The sequence below is a fragment of the Prunus mume genome, linkage group LG8, assembly GCF_029339155.1.
Source record: "Prunus mume cultivar Tortuosa linkage group LG8, ASM2933915v1, whole genome shotgun sequence".
NCBI classification, from domain to species: Eukaryota; Viridiplantae; Streptophyta; class Magnoliopsida; order Rosales; family Rosaceae; genus Prunus; species Prunus mume.
This window is the reverse complement of record NC_142705.1, coordinates 5063479-5081059: the sequence shown is the minus strand read 5'-3', so window position 1 is coordinate 5081059 and position 17581 is coordinate 5063479. Positions and strand designations below refer to the sequence as shown.

At 37.2% G+C, this 17581-nt stretch overlaps 1 protein-coding gene and 1 pseudogene across 2 annotated transcripts; one reads left to right on the top strand and one right to left on the bottom strand.

Moving 5' to 3' along the window:
- The first annotated feature begins 7924 nt into the window (after positions 1-7924).
- Positions 7925-9177, top strand: LOC103340659 (trimethyltridecatetraene synthase-like). The gene is made up of 2 exons (XM_008244096.2): positions 7925-8217; positions 8391-9177. Exons 1-2 carry the CDS (start codon positions 8032-8034, stop codon positions 9009-9011), a joined length of 807 nt encoding a protein of 268 aa, XP_008242318.2. The 5' UTR covers positions 7925-8031; the 3' UTR covers positions 9012-9177.
- Positions 9178-9738: 561 nt separating this feature from the next.
- Positions 9739-11798, bottom strand: LOC103340658 (trimethyltridecatetraene synthase pseudogene; annotated as a pseudogene). Its single transcript, XR_016122951.1, has one exon. The product of XR_016122951.1 is annotated as a trimethyltridecatetraene synthase pseudogene (transcript).
- Between the last annotated feature and the right edge of the window lie 5783 nt (positions 11799-17581).

The window sequence follows — 17581 nt, the reverse complement described above, 5'->3', positions numbered from 1 at the left end:
TGAAATTAGAGTAACTTCTGTCAATTTTTGAGGGGTATTTCTGTCCTACAACAAAGGCTGGAAAAACAAAAAAAAAAGAAAAAAGAAAAGGGAGAGAGAAGCCCTCACCCAAACCACCAACCCAACCTGTCCACACTCCGTCCCAATCTTCCAAACCCATTACAACTCTACCGCATCTGCTATGGCGTCAAGATCGAGAGTCCCTCTCATCTCTCTCTTGCTGACTGCATCTTCATGTGTCTTCTATGGTTTTTTTGCTTTTTAAATGGAATTTATTGACCAATATCGGGATCACATCACTCATGACCTAGCTACCTGCTTCGAAAATTCATCATCTCACCCAATTAAATTCCTTCAAGAAAAAATAAAAATAAATAGAGGGTTGCCTTAAGTTTGCAAATACATTTCAAATGGATATTACAAATACATTTCAGAGGTTGTCAAATGGCCAGATCCAGATCCATCGTTGATGGAATCCGTGTTTTTAGGAGTGGATTAAGGGTTTGGGTTGATGAGTTGTGCTGGGAAAGAAGGGGTGGGTTCGGAACAGTGGGCGAGGGAGGGGGAGGTCTTGGCGGAGTAGGTGAATCTGTGGGTTTCGGGGTTGGGCTTGGGAGGAGAGAGAGAGAGAGGTGGAGTGTCTTGAGAAGTTTTGTGGTGAGAGGGTGGTTGCTGGGTGGGTGATGTTGGCCAGTGGCTTGTTGGGTGGGGTTGGAATGGTGGTGGTGAAGGTAGCTTTAGGTTGGGTGGTGGTTGTGGTTTGATGGTAAATTTAGGGGAGGGGGAGGGACGGGAGAGAAGGGAGAAGAAGATACTTTTTATTTTTATTTTTTTATGTTTATAAATTAATTTTTTTAATTTTGCATTGTTTATTTTTAGAAGGAATGATTTTTTTAATAATTTGACCGAATTGCCGCTCTACGGGTAACGGAAGTTACTCTAATTTGACAGAAATGAGAAATTATCATTGAATTGCTTCAAATTGAAACAACAGGGATAAAATTGACAAAATTGAAACAAGGGACTAAAGTGATAAAAATGATAAACTACATGCACTAAAAGTGACTTTTTGCCATAAATAAATAAAGGGTTCATGTAAGCAAACAAAACCTTAATCTCATGTAAGCAAAAAAACAGGCTCATTGAGTGCCCAATAGCCACACATATATATTTTTATTTAAGGGTTCATGTAAGGAGTTCAGCTGTTTAGGGTTTAGGGCTGTATATTTTTTTAAGCAGTATAGCCAAGCGGCTATACGCTTTGAATGTATGTTTTTATTTAAGGATTATAGCCGTTCAGCTATATTCTTTAAATATATTTTTAATTTAAGACGTATAGCCGCGCGGCTATACGGTGTATTTAACTCAAATAAAACATTCAAAGCAGGAAGGCAAATAAACCAGAAACAAATATATTAGCAAAATTCAAATAGCAACATGTATCTGCTTTTAGATGCCTTTTTATTTATTTTTCAAACAAGCTGTTATGTAATTACAGCCCTTGTTCTCCCTTCATCAGAGAGGTCGAGCAAATACATTTGGCGAGCACTTTTAATCACGCTCCCTACAATAAAGCATTATTTTTACTCAGCTTAATTTGTCAATGGTATTTGTTATTCGCACACACTAAAATTCTATCAAGTCTTATTGTTTTTTTGTTTTTGGTTATACCAAGACACTGTTGGAAGCTGTTCAGATGCTCATCTTAGCTACGATGTTGAGGAGTAGCTCAACTAGTTCTTTTATTGTCTCTCAAAGAAATGTTTTATTTTGTACTCTTCTCCGAAGAAATGTTTTATTTAGTATCGTCATACTTAGAAAATATTTTCAGATGAAATTCCACAAACATAATTTTATTTTTCTTTTCTTGTTAGCATTGAAGGTTTAATTTTGTTTAATCCTGGCCCTTAACCCACTATTAAACAAATAAACAGCTAGCCCAAGGCCCAAAAGGCTTTGATTATCCAATATTTTTTTGGTCCAAAGATTATCTAAATATTAGTGTACACAATAAAGTTAAAATTACATAGCTTAAGCCATGGAAAACCCATTTATAACGAGATTAATGTGTGCATAAAATATACACACCAGAACCCCAAAGTAGAAATGGATGGTGACGTGTCAGCACATAAGAGGAACACGAATGCCTGCAAAGATTTTGGGAGGATCTAAGAGTAGGGATTTTTCAAAACTGATGTTGATCTCCACTAATTTAACCCAAGTGATTCCACTGTAGACACTAATTAAACAACTTAATGACATTATTAAGATTGGAAAAAACGATATCTTGGTCTTTCTTCTGCCGACACTATTATTGGAATGTGAGTTCCATCAAGTGCCCCAAAACAATTCTAAACATGAAATATAAGACAATGTTACAGTTATGAGAATAGACAAGGACTAGACAGAATGGTAGGGTCCCAAAAAAGACAGAATGGTAGGGCCAATTTATGCAGATTGGTTGAATGGTGCTGAATCAAATGATTTAATGTTATTGAAGTTTACGAAACACACAAGGAAAAGTAATGCAACCTCTATACCATCATGTTACATTTGCTTTTCCTTAGATTTATTTAGATCTCAGTCCCTGATTGAATCCATGTAACATGTTAGCCAAACAATACCTAATCACATTCTCAGGTAATATATAGTTGAAGTAGGTATGAGCGATATAATATTTATTAACCCCTTTTTTATTTGATTCCGTGAGATAGGAATTACTTGAGTTAAGTCATCGTCATTAATCCACCATAATCCCATTTTGTGCATTTTTTAGGATAACTTATCCTATCAATAAGGTTCATAATCCCATTACTCCACCTCTTGTCCTTGGACCCAAGACTCGGTATCACCAGGGACGGACCTAAGATTTGAAAATGGCTGGGGTTAAATTTTCCTTACATACAAACCTACTGAAAACTCAACGTTACTATTGAAGTTTATTTTATTTTATTTTTTTAAAAAACACCAGGGATATAATGAGCCTTATCCCTCAAAATGAAAGTACATGTAGATAAAAACATACTTAAATAGTTAAATATCTAATCAACATGTTAACAAATAATCAATTTATCAAAATTCCTAATTAATAATTCATACAAGCAAGAACACCAAAGTCAATTTCAAATCCTATTTTGCCATCCAGAGAGAGAGAGAGTGAGTCTAATGGGGTTAGTTAATAAGATTTTATTTGGGTTGCCTAGGCTATGGTATTAATTTAGTCCCAAAAAAAAAAACAAGTTCCTTAGGCTATAGCCCAAGTTAGCTTGTTCATGGGACCGTCCCTGGGTAGCACGACACAAACCTGGGATATACCAGTGCCAATGAAGGATGCATATCTATATTGTTGGAATTTAGAATGTCACTCTGATACCATTGTTGGGTCGGAGGTGGAGGAGGAGTTTAGGTATAGATGACAATAGAACAACACTTGAAACAAAGTGTTTTATTAGAATGGAGGATAATAGTACATAGCTTGGTGTACATAGAACTTGAGGCTATTGCCCTTCTAATTGTATAGCTCTTGGCTAGTTGGTGAATTGGTTCAGAACTGGGCTATTGGCTCTTCACTTATTTAGCTATTGGCTACTCAACTCTGTCTAATTGGCCCATATGTGGCTATTGGCCACCACACTTGATTGTTGGTTTAAGCAACTTTCTTAGAAGCACAAAAGAAGTACATCTTGTATTTATAGACCATGCTAGCCAACTAACTTGCTGACTTATCACACTGGCTTTGTTCCACCGCCTTGAGGTTGAGGCATCTCCATTCCTATAGCCACATGTTGGTTGTGACTATTCGTCTAGAACGTTCTTACATACTCATTTAGTTTGTCGACAATATTGTTGGTGAGCTCCTCCACAATTTATTCACGATTCTTCTAGAATTATTTAGATCCCAAAGTGGGAAAAGCATGCAAGTTAGTACGTACGTACGTAGTTAGTTAGGTATCCAAAAGAGAATTGACGATACATGTTGCCACTACAAAAAAAGTAGTCATTTGGAAATTCTAGAGAAGTCTCCATTTATTCTCTTCAGGTGTGATGGAGATCAAGTAATTCTATCATCAAAATTTGAACATCAATAAGCTTACACCAGAACCCCAAGTTCTGAAGCTAGCTCCATAAACATTCATTCTCATTGCTACATATAAGAAAGAATCTGGAATTGATAGATCACAGACGGAAAGATGGACCTAGAAAATAATCAAGAAGAAAGCACTCATACCAACAGATTGCCTAGAACTTTCAACAATGGTTATTGGTAACAAAATTTCAAAATTTATGATTTAATTTTATGTGATCACTTTCAAGGCCAGTGAATGCAAAATTGTGCTCAATTTCATGCGGGAATTCAACCAAGATCTCCCATGATGAAATGCTTAGTTACATAAACACAGCAGGAATAAGACGGTGGACAGACACCTATGAGGTCCGCCCCTGGGAATAGGCATTTTCAGTCCTCCATTCCTTTTCTAATGCTTTTCCATCTTTAACAGCAAGACTCCAATGATCTACTCCAGGTGTATGTTGATTCTCCTTGCTACCACCCATTACATGAAGTCTACCTCCACAAAGTTGAGTTGCTGGTGCGAACCTGAAAATTACTGAGTTAAAACCATTCAATCTACCCTTGAACTACAGAAGAAAAATTATACGATTTGTTTTGGACTACAAATACTTACTAATGAAATCTTACACTAACAAATTGATTTTCCAGTCCACTCCATCAGCACAAAAAGTTCCTGTGAGCTAAGTAGAAACCAGCGAACGAAGGCTACAACTCAACAGAGCCTTAATCCCGATATCTGGGCTCAGCTACACTACCCTTATATCTACACATGAGCACACACAAATACACACATACATCTATAATATATACATATGCAAACAGATATCCTACATTGAAATCAGGTGGTATTAAATAAGAGCAAAATGGCATAAAGACGTGGTATAAATGACATTCTCATTCACAAACATGTGTACACACGCAGCAAATACAGGAATACACAGTGATCGATTTCAGTATCACACAGCATTTGACAACAGAAACGTACACTTCATTCTATGCAATCTTATTAAGGCAAAAACAAACCTAGGAACTGGTAAAGGGGGCATGTCCAGCCACTGCTTTGTCTCAGTATCAAGCACGAATGTATGGGCAGTGAGCCCTCTGCACTGTGGCCCATATACTGTCCTGTGACCATGTATATGTACCTTCCGTCGGTTACCATTCCTAGATGTGAATGTGCCATTTCTTTTGGCATATCAAATCTTCCTCCCCATGTATTTTACCTGAAATTGTAGATATCAACATGTGAATGTACCTAAAGTAAACAATAAACAGAAAAAACAGCCCATTAACACAAGAAGGGAGAGTGAATCTTTTCAGTTTTGGTGAACGAGTGAATATAATAAAACATGTTTATCATAGTTCCGCATAAGCGGTAGGATCTGATCTATCCCCAGCAGTTGAGTTGAGTTGAGGCCCAATTCATTGATGTCACCAGTTGTGAAGCAGATTGTTATTTTCCTCTTCTTCTTTTTTTGGCAGTAAACATTATAATCTGATTCGAAAAAATATGTGATAACGTGTCTCTCTATAAAAATAAAAAAAGACAACGCAGAAAATTATGGAATAAATTTACAACAATTTCATAATACCCACAAAATCAAGATAAATTAAACTAAAGGCAATATCCTAAAACTCATTCACATAGATTCCCATAAAGACACCACAGTTCTACTCGATACAATTAAGTCAAAAAAAACACACCCTTTTCAACCCATCTAATCTCTCTTTTTCCTTGATAGCTGCTCCTAGCAATTCCTAATCCACTTGCAACACAAACATCTTCTTTTAAATCTTGATATCCCTATACAACTCTCTGCATGCTCTATAGAATAGAAACCCTTCTCTCTCATGTAGCAGTTTGTGATACAACCACCTCTTCAACAAATTCATTGGTGCTGGTGGTATATAAACTGCAAGTATACAATTAATCAAGGGTCTAAAGGCTCTAAGCTCAAAGACATGTCATTTGCTAATGAAACTATAAGTAGTCCATTAAACAAGGGTCTAAAGGCTCTAAGCTCAAAGTCATGGCATTTGCTAATGGGACTGAGAATGAAAGAATTTGGTGACATGGGCAGGGGATGTAGACATGTACCGCGTAGTTCCCTTCCACGTGAGGAAAGCTCCTAACTCTGCTGGGCTGAGCGCTTGGTGAGAAGTCCAGAAATCCTTCACAGTCAAAAGATCAAACACTCAGTCGACAACACGATCGAAAATTCAAAATCATACTAAAACAGGTAAAAAGAGAGAAAATTGATTGCAATTAGTAGGTACCAAAGGAATTCGGGCTGTTGAGCAGTAACAGAGGAGGTGGGGGCACAGGAGAGCTCCAATAAGAATTTAACAATTGGCTACATATATCGAGTATAGCCGCTCGGCCATACTCTTTAAATATATTTTTAGTACAGCCGTCAAGACATATAGCCGCGCGGCTATACTCTTCAAATATTTTTTTTATTAGGAGTTCAGCCGACCGGCTATACGCTTTAAATATATATTCTTATTTAAGAGGTATAGCCGTGCGGCTATACACTTTAAATATATGTTTTTATTCAAGGATTATAGCCGTGCCGCTATATTCTTTAACTATATTTTTTATTTAAGACGTATAGCCGCGCGGCTATACGGTTTAAATATATTTTTTGTATTTAACTCAAATAAAACATTCAAAGCAAGAAGGCAAATAAACCAGAAACAATTATACTAGCAAAATTCAAATAGCAACATGTATCTGCTTTTAGATGCCTTTTTATTTATTTTTCAAACAAGTTGTTATGTAATTACAGGCCTTGCTACCCTTCATCAGAGAGCTCGAGCAAATACATTTGGCGAGCACTTTCTAATCATGCACACTAAATTTCTATCAAGTCTTATTGTATTTTTGTTTTTGGTTATACCAAGACACTGTTGGAAGCTGTTCAGATGCTCATCTTAGCTACGATGTTGAGGAGTAGCTCAACTAGTTCTTTTATTGTCTCTCAAAGAAATGTTTTATTTTGTACTCTTCTCCGAAGAAATGTTTTATTTAGTATCATCATACTTAGAAAATATTTTCAGATGAAATTCCACAAACATAATTTTACTTTTCTTTTCTTGTTAGCATTGAAGGTTTAATTTTGTTTAATCATGGCCCTTAACCCACTATTAAACAAATAAACAGCTAGCCCAAGGCCCAAAAGGCTTGATTATCCAATATTTTTTTGGTCCAAAGATTATCTAAATATTATTGTACACATTAAAGTTAAAATTACATAACTTAAGCCATGGAAAACCCATTTATAACGAGATTAATGTGTGCATAAAATATACACACCAGAACCCCAAAGTAGAAATGGATGGTGACGTGTCAGCACATAAGAGGAACACGAATGCCTGCAAAGATTTTGGGAGGATCTAAGAGTAGGTATTTTTCCAAACTGATATTGATCTCCACTAATTTAACCCAAGTGATTCCACTGTAGACACTAATTAAACAACATAATGATATTATTAGTGATTCCACTGTAGTGATTTTCCAATTGACTACATTTTCTGGATTTTGATTAGATATTTAACTATTTAAGTATGTGTTTTATCTACATGTACTTTCATTTTGAGGGATAAGGCTTATTATGTTCCCGGTGTTTTTTTTTTTGTCTTTAGTAAAATTCATGGTACAGTTGAGTTTTCAATAGGTTTGTACGTAAGGAAAATTTAGCTCATGTCATTTTCAAATCATGGGTCCATCCTTGGTGCTACCGAGTCTTGGGTCCAAGGTCAATGGGTGGAGTAATGGGATTATGAACCTTATTGATAGGATAAGTTATCCTAAAAAAATGCACAAAATGGAATTATAGTGGAATTATCTTTTATCTTTTATCACATTGGACGAGTTGTTCTTGCTTAGCGGGGTATTCAACATAGGGGATTGGATACCATGGCTTAAATTTTTAGACTTGCAAGGGTACGTAAAGCGAATGAAGGCCTTAACGAAAAAATTGGACCGGTTTTATGAGTTCGTGCTCGATGAACACAAGACAAAGAAGGAAGGAGTGGAGGAATTTGTGTCAGAGGATATGGTGGATTTACTGTTGCTACTGGTTGATGACCCTAATGATCTTGAAGTTAAGCTCACTTATGACAGTGTCAAGGCTATCACTCAGGTAGCTTCTTAAATTATTTCTTATTTAATTTCCAAACATTAGGGTAATGCTCTTTGGGCAAACATAAGCATTATAACATTTGCATCCTTAGATATATGAGAATTTCTGTAAAAAGACACAACTTAAAGATATAAACATAAATCATTCACTTTGTTCATTCAAATTAAAACCAGGACTCAGTAGCAGGACGCACTGATACTTCTGCAACCACTTTGGAGTGGGCAATGTCTGAACTCATAAAACAACCAAACCTCATCGAAAAGGCCACCGAAGAGCTCGATAGAGTGATTGGAAGAGAGAGATGGGTAGAAGAGGAAGACCTCGAAAACCTTCCTTATATAGATGCTATTATGAAAGAGGCAATGAGGAAGCACCCTGTAATTGTATTCCTACCACATTTAGCTCTTGAGGATTGCAATGTGGCAGGTTATGATGTTTGTAAAGGAACTCTAGTGCTTGTGAACATATGGAGCATGGGGAGAGATCCCACGCTGTGGGATGCACCAGATGAGTTTAGGCCTGAGAGGTTCTTAGGGAAGGCAATTGATGTGAAGGGACAGAGTTTTGAGTTCTTGCCATTTGGTTCAGGAAGGAGGATGTGCCCTGGTTATAGTCTTGGACTGAAAGTGATAAGGTCTTGCTTGGCCAACATGTTACATGGGTTCAGTTGGAAATTGTCTGAGAACGTGAAAAAAGAAGATTTGGGCATGGAGGAAGTTTATGGATTGTTAACACCTCGGAAGTTTCCACTTGTTGCCGTAGTTGAACCTCGGCTACCAATCCATCTTTACTAGTGATATTGAATCTGATGGTTTCCCTGCTTGCTTGCTTTTTTTTTTTTTTTCTTTCCTTTTTCATCTATTTAGTGAGTGTCCGGATATGTATTATGAACCTTCTCTATAAAAATAGGACTAGTCCTACCTACTCAATAAAACTGTGTATGAATGTTTGTGATGGTAACTTGCACTGCTTTGTTGATTGCGCTGTCTCTGCATTGTGCCTCTTCTCCTAGAATGAGTTAGATTAATCTCATCTATGAACTGTATGTTTCGAGGTTAGGGAGACTTATTGACGTGTGGTGTTTGTGGGCTGTTGGACTAATCAACCAGCTTCCGGCCATTAATGCTCGTTTTACAGTCTAAGATGATTGCCAATGCCAGATCTGATGGGACAATTTTTATCATATATACTTCCCCTTTAATTATTTATCTCCTGCCAAGTGTGTTTCATGTTGCAAATTACCCCTTCATGCCAATCTTGCATATTTTCTGGTCATTCACGATTAAATCCACATAGCTGGAGTGGAGCCATGGACACTTGACAGTCACAGTACGATGCCTGAACAAATTAAACAAACCACAGCTCATTATGGAGCCTACACAATGTTACAATTATGAAAATGGACAAGGACATAACTGCTAGGGCCAATTTATGCAAATTGGTTAAATGGTGAATCGGATGATTCGATGCTATTGAAGCTTACCAAGCTCACAAGTAATGCAACCTCTGTTCCATGTTACATTTGTTTTTCCCTTAAATTTGTTTATATATCAGTCCCTTATTGATAAAAACGAATTACAATCTTATTGAGAAGGCCTAGTTCTATATTTCTGTTAAAACTAAGCCTCCCTACTTGATGGAACAAAAAAGAAACTTAAGGCTGGCACATTATCAAGTTCACATATAATTAGTAAAGGCGAATTGGCAGCCGAGGTTCTGTGACCACAACAAGTGGGAACTTCCGATGTGTGAGCAATCCATAAGTTTCCTCCATGCCCAAATCTTCTGTTTTCACATTTTCAGGCAGTTTCCAGGTGAACCCATGTAACATGTTAGCCAAACAAGACCCTACCATTTTCAGTGCATGACCATAACCAGGGCACATCCTCCTTCCTGAACCAAATGGCAAGAACTCAAAACTCTGTCCCTTCACATCAATTGCCTTCCCTAAGAACCTCTCAGGCCTAAACTCATCTGGTGCATCCCACAGCGTGGGATCTCTCCCCATGCTCCATATGTTCACAAGCACTAGAGTTCCTTTACAAACATCATAACCTGCCACATTGCAATCCTCAAGAGCTAAATGTGGTAGGAATACAATTACAGGGTGCTTCCTCATTGCCTCTTTCATAATAGCATCTATATAAGGAAGGTTTTCGAGGTCTTCCTCTTCTACCCATCTCTCTCTTCCAATCACTCTATCGAGCTCTTCGGTGGCCTTTTCGATGAGGTTTGGTTGTTTTATGAGTTCAGACATTGCCCATTCCAAAGTGGTAGCAGAGGTATCAGAGCCTCCAATTACCAAGTCCTGAGTGAATGCCTTGACAGTGTCATAGGTGAGCTTAACTTCAAGATCGTTAGGATCATCAACCTGCTGCAATAGTAAATCCACCATGTCCTTTGCCACAAACTCCTCCACTCCTTCCTTCCTGGCCTTGTGTTCATTGAGCACGAACTCATAAAACTGGTCCAACTTTTTCTGTAAGGCCTTCATTCGCTTTACATAACCTTGCAAGTCAAAAACATCTAGCCACGGTATCCAATCCCCTATATTGGCTACCCCAGCAAGCAAGTACAACTCATCTGTCATGTCCTGAGATTCTTTGAGTGATATTGTGGAACTCTTGGATTTGGTCAAGCTAAAATGGTCCTTTCCCAACACAACTCTGCACAGAACACTAAGAGTTAGGCGTGACAGATGCTGTTTGAGCACAACTGCCTTCCCTGACATGGCATAGAGTCGCGAAATAAAAGTGCGATTTTCCTCAACCCGGATGTATCGAAAAGACTCTAGACTTTTTGGGCTAAAGAGCTCAGAGGTTAAAATTTTGCGGCCTTGACGCCAATATGGACCATAAGGTGCATGAGTGACACTTTGGTAGCCATAATTGAGGTACTTGCCTGCTGCAGTTTGAGGCCTAGAGGCAAAGATACGATCATGCGTCTTTAAAAATTGCTTTGCCATTTCTGGAGATGAGGCAACTACAACTGGGCAGGAGCCAAGCTTAATCTGCATTATTGGTCCATAAATTTGGGACCACTTGTGAGCGGATTGATGAGGCAGAGGACCAACGAGGTTGAGGTTGCCAATTATAGGCCATGGTTTGGGACCTGGTGGAAGTTTTAGCTTCTTGGGTAGGGGAAAGAGAATTTTGGAGAGAAGGGCCAGAGCAACAAGCAATGCAAGGGTTGAGAAACTTAAAACAGCCAAAGAAAAAGAAGAAGCCTCTTCCATTGACATTGTCGTGTATGAAGGTTGAGGATATTGCAGGTAATTTATAGTTGAAGAAGTAGCTAGGTATGTCGTCGGGTCATTACTCAAATTTTGAAAAGTAGGCAAGTTAATTAGTACCTATGTACGGATGCCCCATAAGTTTGGGACCACTTGTGAGCGGATTGATGAGGCAGAGGACCAACGAGGTTGAGGTTGCCAATTATAGGCCATGGTTTGGGACCTGGTGGAAGTTTTGCTTCTTGGGTAGGGGAAAGAGAATTTTGGAGAGAAGGACCAGAGCAACAAGCATTGCAAGGGTTGAAAAACTTAAAACAGCCAAAGAAAATGAAGAAGCCTCCTCCATTGACATTGTCGTGTATGAAGGTTGAGGATATTGCAGGTAATTTATAGTTGAAGAAGTAGCTAGGTATGTCGTCGGGTCGGCTATGATATTTGCTTAAGTTTGGGACCACTTGTGAGCGGATCAGAGGACCAACGAGGTTGAGGTTGCCAATTATAGGCCATGGTTTGGGAAAAGTAGGGGAGAAGAGAATTTTGGAGAGAAGGACCAGAGTTGCAAGGGTTAGTGAAGAAGCCTCCTCCATTGTATGAAGGTTGAGGATATTGCAGATTTATAGTTGAAGAAGTAGCCCGGGTCATGTATTTCTATCATTACTCATGTTGCAATTATTCATAGAAGAAGCCTCCATTGTGTAAAGGTTGAGAAGTGCTGCCTTCACTGATATTTGCATGTAATTTATAGTTCAAGTAGGTATGTGGGCTATGATATTTCTTAACCTTTGTTTTAAATTTGATTTAGTGATACAGGAATTACTTGAGTTAAGTTAGTGAAGGTCATCATCAATCACCATTCATTTGTGTTTTATTCAAACATTAATCTCGTTTCAGTTCTGAGAATAGGCACAGAAATGCAGCATTGTCTTGCCAATCACACTTAAAAGTTACTCCGACAGATGCCCCACACCACACATGCTGCCATTATGGTCTCTGGCCCTTGAATTCATGGTGGGATCATGGGATGGTTGGTTGCTTTGCTTGATATATTTCCATTTGGGGAATGAAGAAGAGAAAGCATGAATATCAATTATTTTTAGGGTGCATTTTTGCTCACCACCTTAACCTTAGGTGTCCCTCACCACCCTTGTCAAAAGTTGACACATGTCCATGGGTTTAATTATAGTTAATTCTTTATTTTTTATTTATTTGATAACATTATTATGAGAGAGAAACAATACTTTAATAAGATTTTTCCTGATTTACCCTTATTCACCTCGCAAACTTTCCACTTTTCTAAATTAATTAACAACTACCCAAATAAATAATTGGCAATTGGCTTTTATGTCCCGTTCTTTAATATGAATATCAATTCACATGCTTCAATACTTTGAAGAATACATCCAGATACTTTGAATCTCAATTGGCTTTAATTAACTCCTTTTATACACGCCCAAAAGTTACTGCTCTTCAGTATATTATTACGTTGCAATTTCTCAATATCCTTGAACCTGTTTTCTTTCTTCAACTGATGAGTTAATTATGATGTTGCAAGTTTCCAACCAATTAATTTTAACGTTGCAATAGAGGTGTCAAACGACTGCGGCGAAAACGCACGAGCCCACTTTGTTTAAATGAGGCACGGCTTGCGGCACGAATATTAATGGTACGTCTTGGCACGGCACGAAACTTGGGCCGGTCGGGATCAAAAATGAGGTCCAATGGACCAGGGCCCATGGCCCGACATGGGAGCGGGCTTGGCCCGAGCATGCTTCAAGCACGACACGAGCCCAAGCATGGCCCAAGCACGGCCCACTTAACATTTTTTTCTTTCTCAAAAGTCAAAATGCAATAATTTGACATCTAATGTCATTGTTTATATATATATATATATATATCATAAATATATATTTGATGTCTTTCATTTTAGGGAAATTACTAGGGTCCTTAATTAATTAAACATATCAACTACAAATTAATTAAACAACATTGGACTTGATATCTAATCAGTACATATGACGTATACGCTTCTCTTATAATCAAAGTAAGACATTTTTTCACATATAAAATAATAAGTTGTTTAAAGATGAAAAGTTGAAGTGGACTTTGTGGAGTTGGACACTTTTTGCCCTTCGCCATTTCATATTGTTTGGATGTTTGATTGATTAATGTTTTCAAATAGTTCATCATTTCTTGCCTCTAATTATATTTTTAATTTGAATTATCTAGTGGAAGAAAAATCAAGTGAAAAAAAATTCAAATTAAATGAATTCGTTCTTGGGCCCGAGTATGGCACGAGCACGGGCACGACACTAGCCCGGCCCGGCCCGACCCGTTTCAATATGGACATGGGCTTTGGTGCATTTTGGGATCAATGATTTTACTGAATGGGCTAGTACGGCATGGCATGATAAATTAAATGGCCCGCCCGACACAAAAAATTAAAAGCACGAGTTTAAATAGGATGGGCGGCCCGGCACGCCCGTTGACACCTCTACGTTGCAAGCTCTGGACTAATTAATTCTGGTTTTATTATTCTGAATAAAGCTTACTCCATAGAGCAAAATATATTGGAGTTGCAGAAATTCCAAAAACAATGAAGGAACCAAGCTCTGCAATAATACCCTTCATTGTCTCATTACTCTGGCTCTGCAGTACGGTTCATTCTATCATTCCTTTCTGTGCTAGTCTTGATCCACCAGACATACCAACATCATGGACTAAAAAAACTAAATAACGCAGAGCAATCACCAAAGTATAAAAAATAATCAAGCAATACAAGGTACTAAAAAAAAGAAGAAAAAAAAAGCAACATAGATTATTACCTATCTTTCACTGAACAAATGGAGGAAGCTTGCAATTGAAGAGCAGCATAGATTATTATTTGGGTAGTTGTTAATTAATTTGGAAAAGTGGAAAGTTTGCTAGGTTAATAAGGGTAAATCAAGAAAAATCTTATTGAAGTATTGTTTCTCTCTCATAATAATGTTATCAAATAAATAAAAAATAAAGAATTAACTATAATTAAACCCATGGACATGTGTCAATTTTTGGCAGGGGTGGTGAGGGTACACCTAGGGTTAAGGTGGTGAGCAAAAATGCACCCTTATTTTTATATCCTTACCTTATAACAAGTCGACATCAGTGATTTTTGATGCATTTTGATGAGTTTTTGTTCCACCTGAATGTCTGTCGGGCTCTCCAACAGGGCCGGTCTTGAGATTTTGAGGACACTGTGCTAACCTTAATCTAGGGCCTCATATAAGATAACACAAACTTACACCATTACGTAATGCCATACAATAAATGTTTTTTTCTTTCTTAAAGTGACCAAAGTACCCCTACTCCCAAGGGCAAAATTGAAATTTCACAAAAGAATTAAATTTGATTAAATCGACTAAATTGTATCAAGGATGTTACACCTTTTGAATAATCACATGATTGTGACGATGAGTCTTTGTCGTAATAGATCATATTCATATATTAAATATTTTTTAACACCTAATTTATTTTGTATAAATATTCCAAGAACATAATTAATTGGATGTGACTTTTTTGGTTGAGTTAGTTAGATGCATTATTTTTGCACAATTAAATATCTGAGCATATATAAAAACAATCGTGTACCACTTTACTAACTACATTTTTAATTGAGGTGAGCCCTATACATTTTCAATGATAGGACATACGCACATGACAAGCAATGTGTGCACATAGGAATATAGTTATTATTGGGGCAATTAGAATATACTTGTTGAAGAATGTATGTATATATATAGTGCCATCAAGGGTGGTCCTGAGGGTTTGCAAGTTGCACAATTAAATATCTGAGCATATATAAAAACAATCGTGTACCACTTTACTAACTACATTTTTAATTGAGGTGAGCCCTATACATTTTCAATGATAGGACATAGGCACATGACAAGCAATGTGTGCACATAGGAATATAGTTATTATTGGGGCAATTAGAATATACTTGTTGAAGAATATATATATATATATAGTGCCATCAAGGGTGGTCCTGAGGGTTTGCAAGTGGTGCCACCGCACAGGGCCTCTAATTTTTAGGGCCCTCAAATTTTTTATGTGTATAATATATGTATATATTAATAAATGTTATATATATATATATATATATACTGAGCTAGCAAATTTTTGACACAAAGACATTTTTATTGTGTTAGTTTGCAGGGCCTCAACTTCCATTCAGGGCGCAACTTCAAAATCCGCATGTGTAGATCATAGTTTTAGTCCTTTTTTGGTTGTTTTTTTGGTAACAACAATTGTAACATTCCACATCGACCAACGGAAAATGGGTGATGTGCCTATATATACATACCCACCTCTATCTAGCTCTATCTATAGCACAAGGCCTTGGGTGACCCACTTGCCGTGAGTTCAAACCGTGAGGGCAGAGTCGGACAATGATTGTGCTACAGGAGGAGTTCATCAACAATTTGGTATCATAAGCCACTCGCCATATAGTGCGAGTGTGCAATAAAGGGTGGATTGTAACAAGCCGATCCGGGATGTGACAACAATTAATAATCATAATAATTAAAAAGACAAACACGTTATTTTCTGTAAGTAATAATCATCACCAATATCTCTCCTTGGCTCAAAATCCGCATGTGTAGATCATAGTTTTAGTCCTTTTTTGGTTGTTTTTTTGGTAACAACAATTGTAACATTCCACATCGACCAACGGAAAATGGGTGATGTGCCTTATATATACATACCCACCTCTATCTAGACAAGGCCTTTTGGGAGCTCACTAGCTTCAGCGAACTCCGAAGTTAAGCGAGTGGGGGCTAGAGCAATCATAGAATGGGTGACCCACTGGGAAGTTGCTGTGAGTTCCAAAAAACAAAACCGTGAGGCGAGGCGGGGGCCCAGCGGACAATATTGTGCTACGGAGGAGCCGATCCTGGGATGTGACAATTTGGTATCAGCCACTCTGCCATATGGTGCGAGTGTCGACGAGGACGTCGACCTAAAGGGGTGGATTGTAACAAGCCGATCCGGGATGTGACAACAATTAATAATCATAATAATTAAAAAGACAAACACGTTATTTTCTGTAAGTAATAATCATCACCAATATCTCTCCTTGGCTCTCTTTTTTAATCCTTTGACACTTTTTTTTTTCAATTTCAAGGATTTCAACACAAAAAATCGACCAAACAAATTGATAAATGTCACTCAAAAGCAAATAGTCATATTTGAATCTGAATTCAAATTCAAGTATGTATCTAAATTATAATTTATATATACTAAATGACTTACTTCATTATCATGTTGCATTGTGCACCTGAGTTCGATTCACGTAAAAGACAATCTTGAGGCAACCCAATATAATACTCCCCCATTTTTCTCCTATCAAATCACAAAAATAAAATAAAAAAGATCAAATTGCAAAAAGTAGAATAAAAATTATAGTTTAAAATTTATTACATACAGGACCAGTAAAATTTCTTTAAAAAACATAGTCATATGCAAATGTGACCTAGCTACCAGCAAAACCACCATAATGACAATTAGGGTCAAATTAAAATTTTGGTTTGTTTTTTTGAAACTTATTGTTTTTGTTGAAAGATAAAAACAACTATGTTGTCTATCAATCACATAATGTTGCAACCACTGTTCAAAACAGCTTGTCCAATGTCAACACCAACATTCAATATCCCAGCTACTTTCACAACCACATACTGAAATAATAAATACTCGATCACAAGGAATTAGTCAGTAATTATGTAGGCAAATGTCATGCTCCCTATTATTTAGTTAAAATTTAGCTAAAAACACACAAAAGTTATTTTAGGAACTCTATAAAATTTGAACTCCAATCATATTCCCTAAGTTAGGAAGTCATAAATACTATAGTTAGTTTTTAATTCAGTATGATTGGTTATCATCTCTACAAAAAAATAGTTTTTATTAATTAAAAGTTTAAACTATGCATAAAACGAAACATCATTAAATTATAAGGAGCCATTAGGAGTTCTTTCTCTCTCCTCAAATTTAAAGAGTTCCTAGAGGTCTCTCTATTTTAGGAGGCGAATAGGGAGCATGGTTGGAGTTGTATTTTTCCAATTCCTCCCTAAAATTTGTCTAAGGATGTGGTTTAGGGAC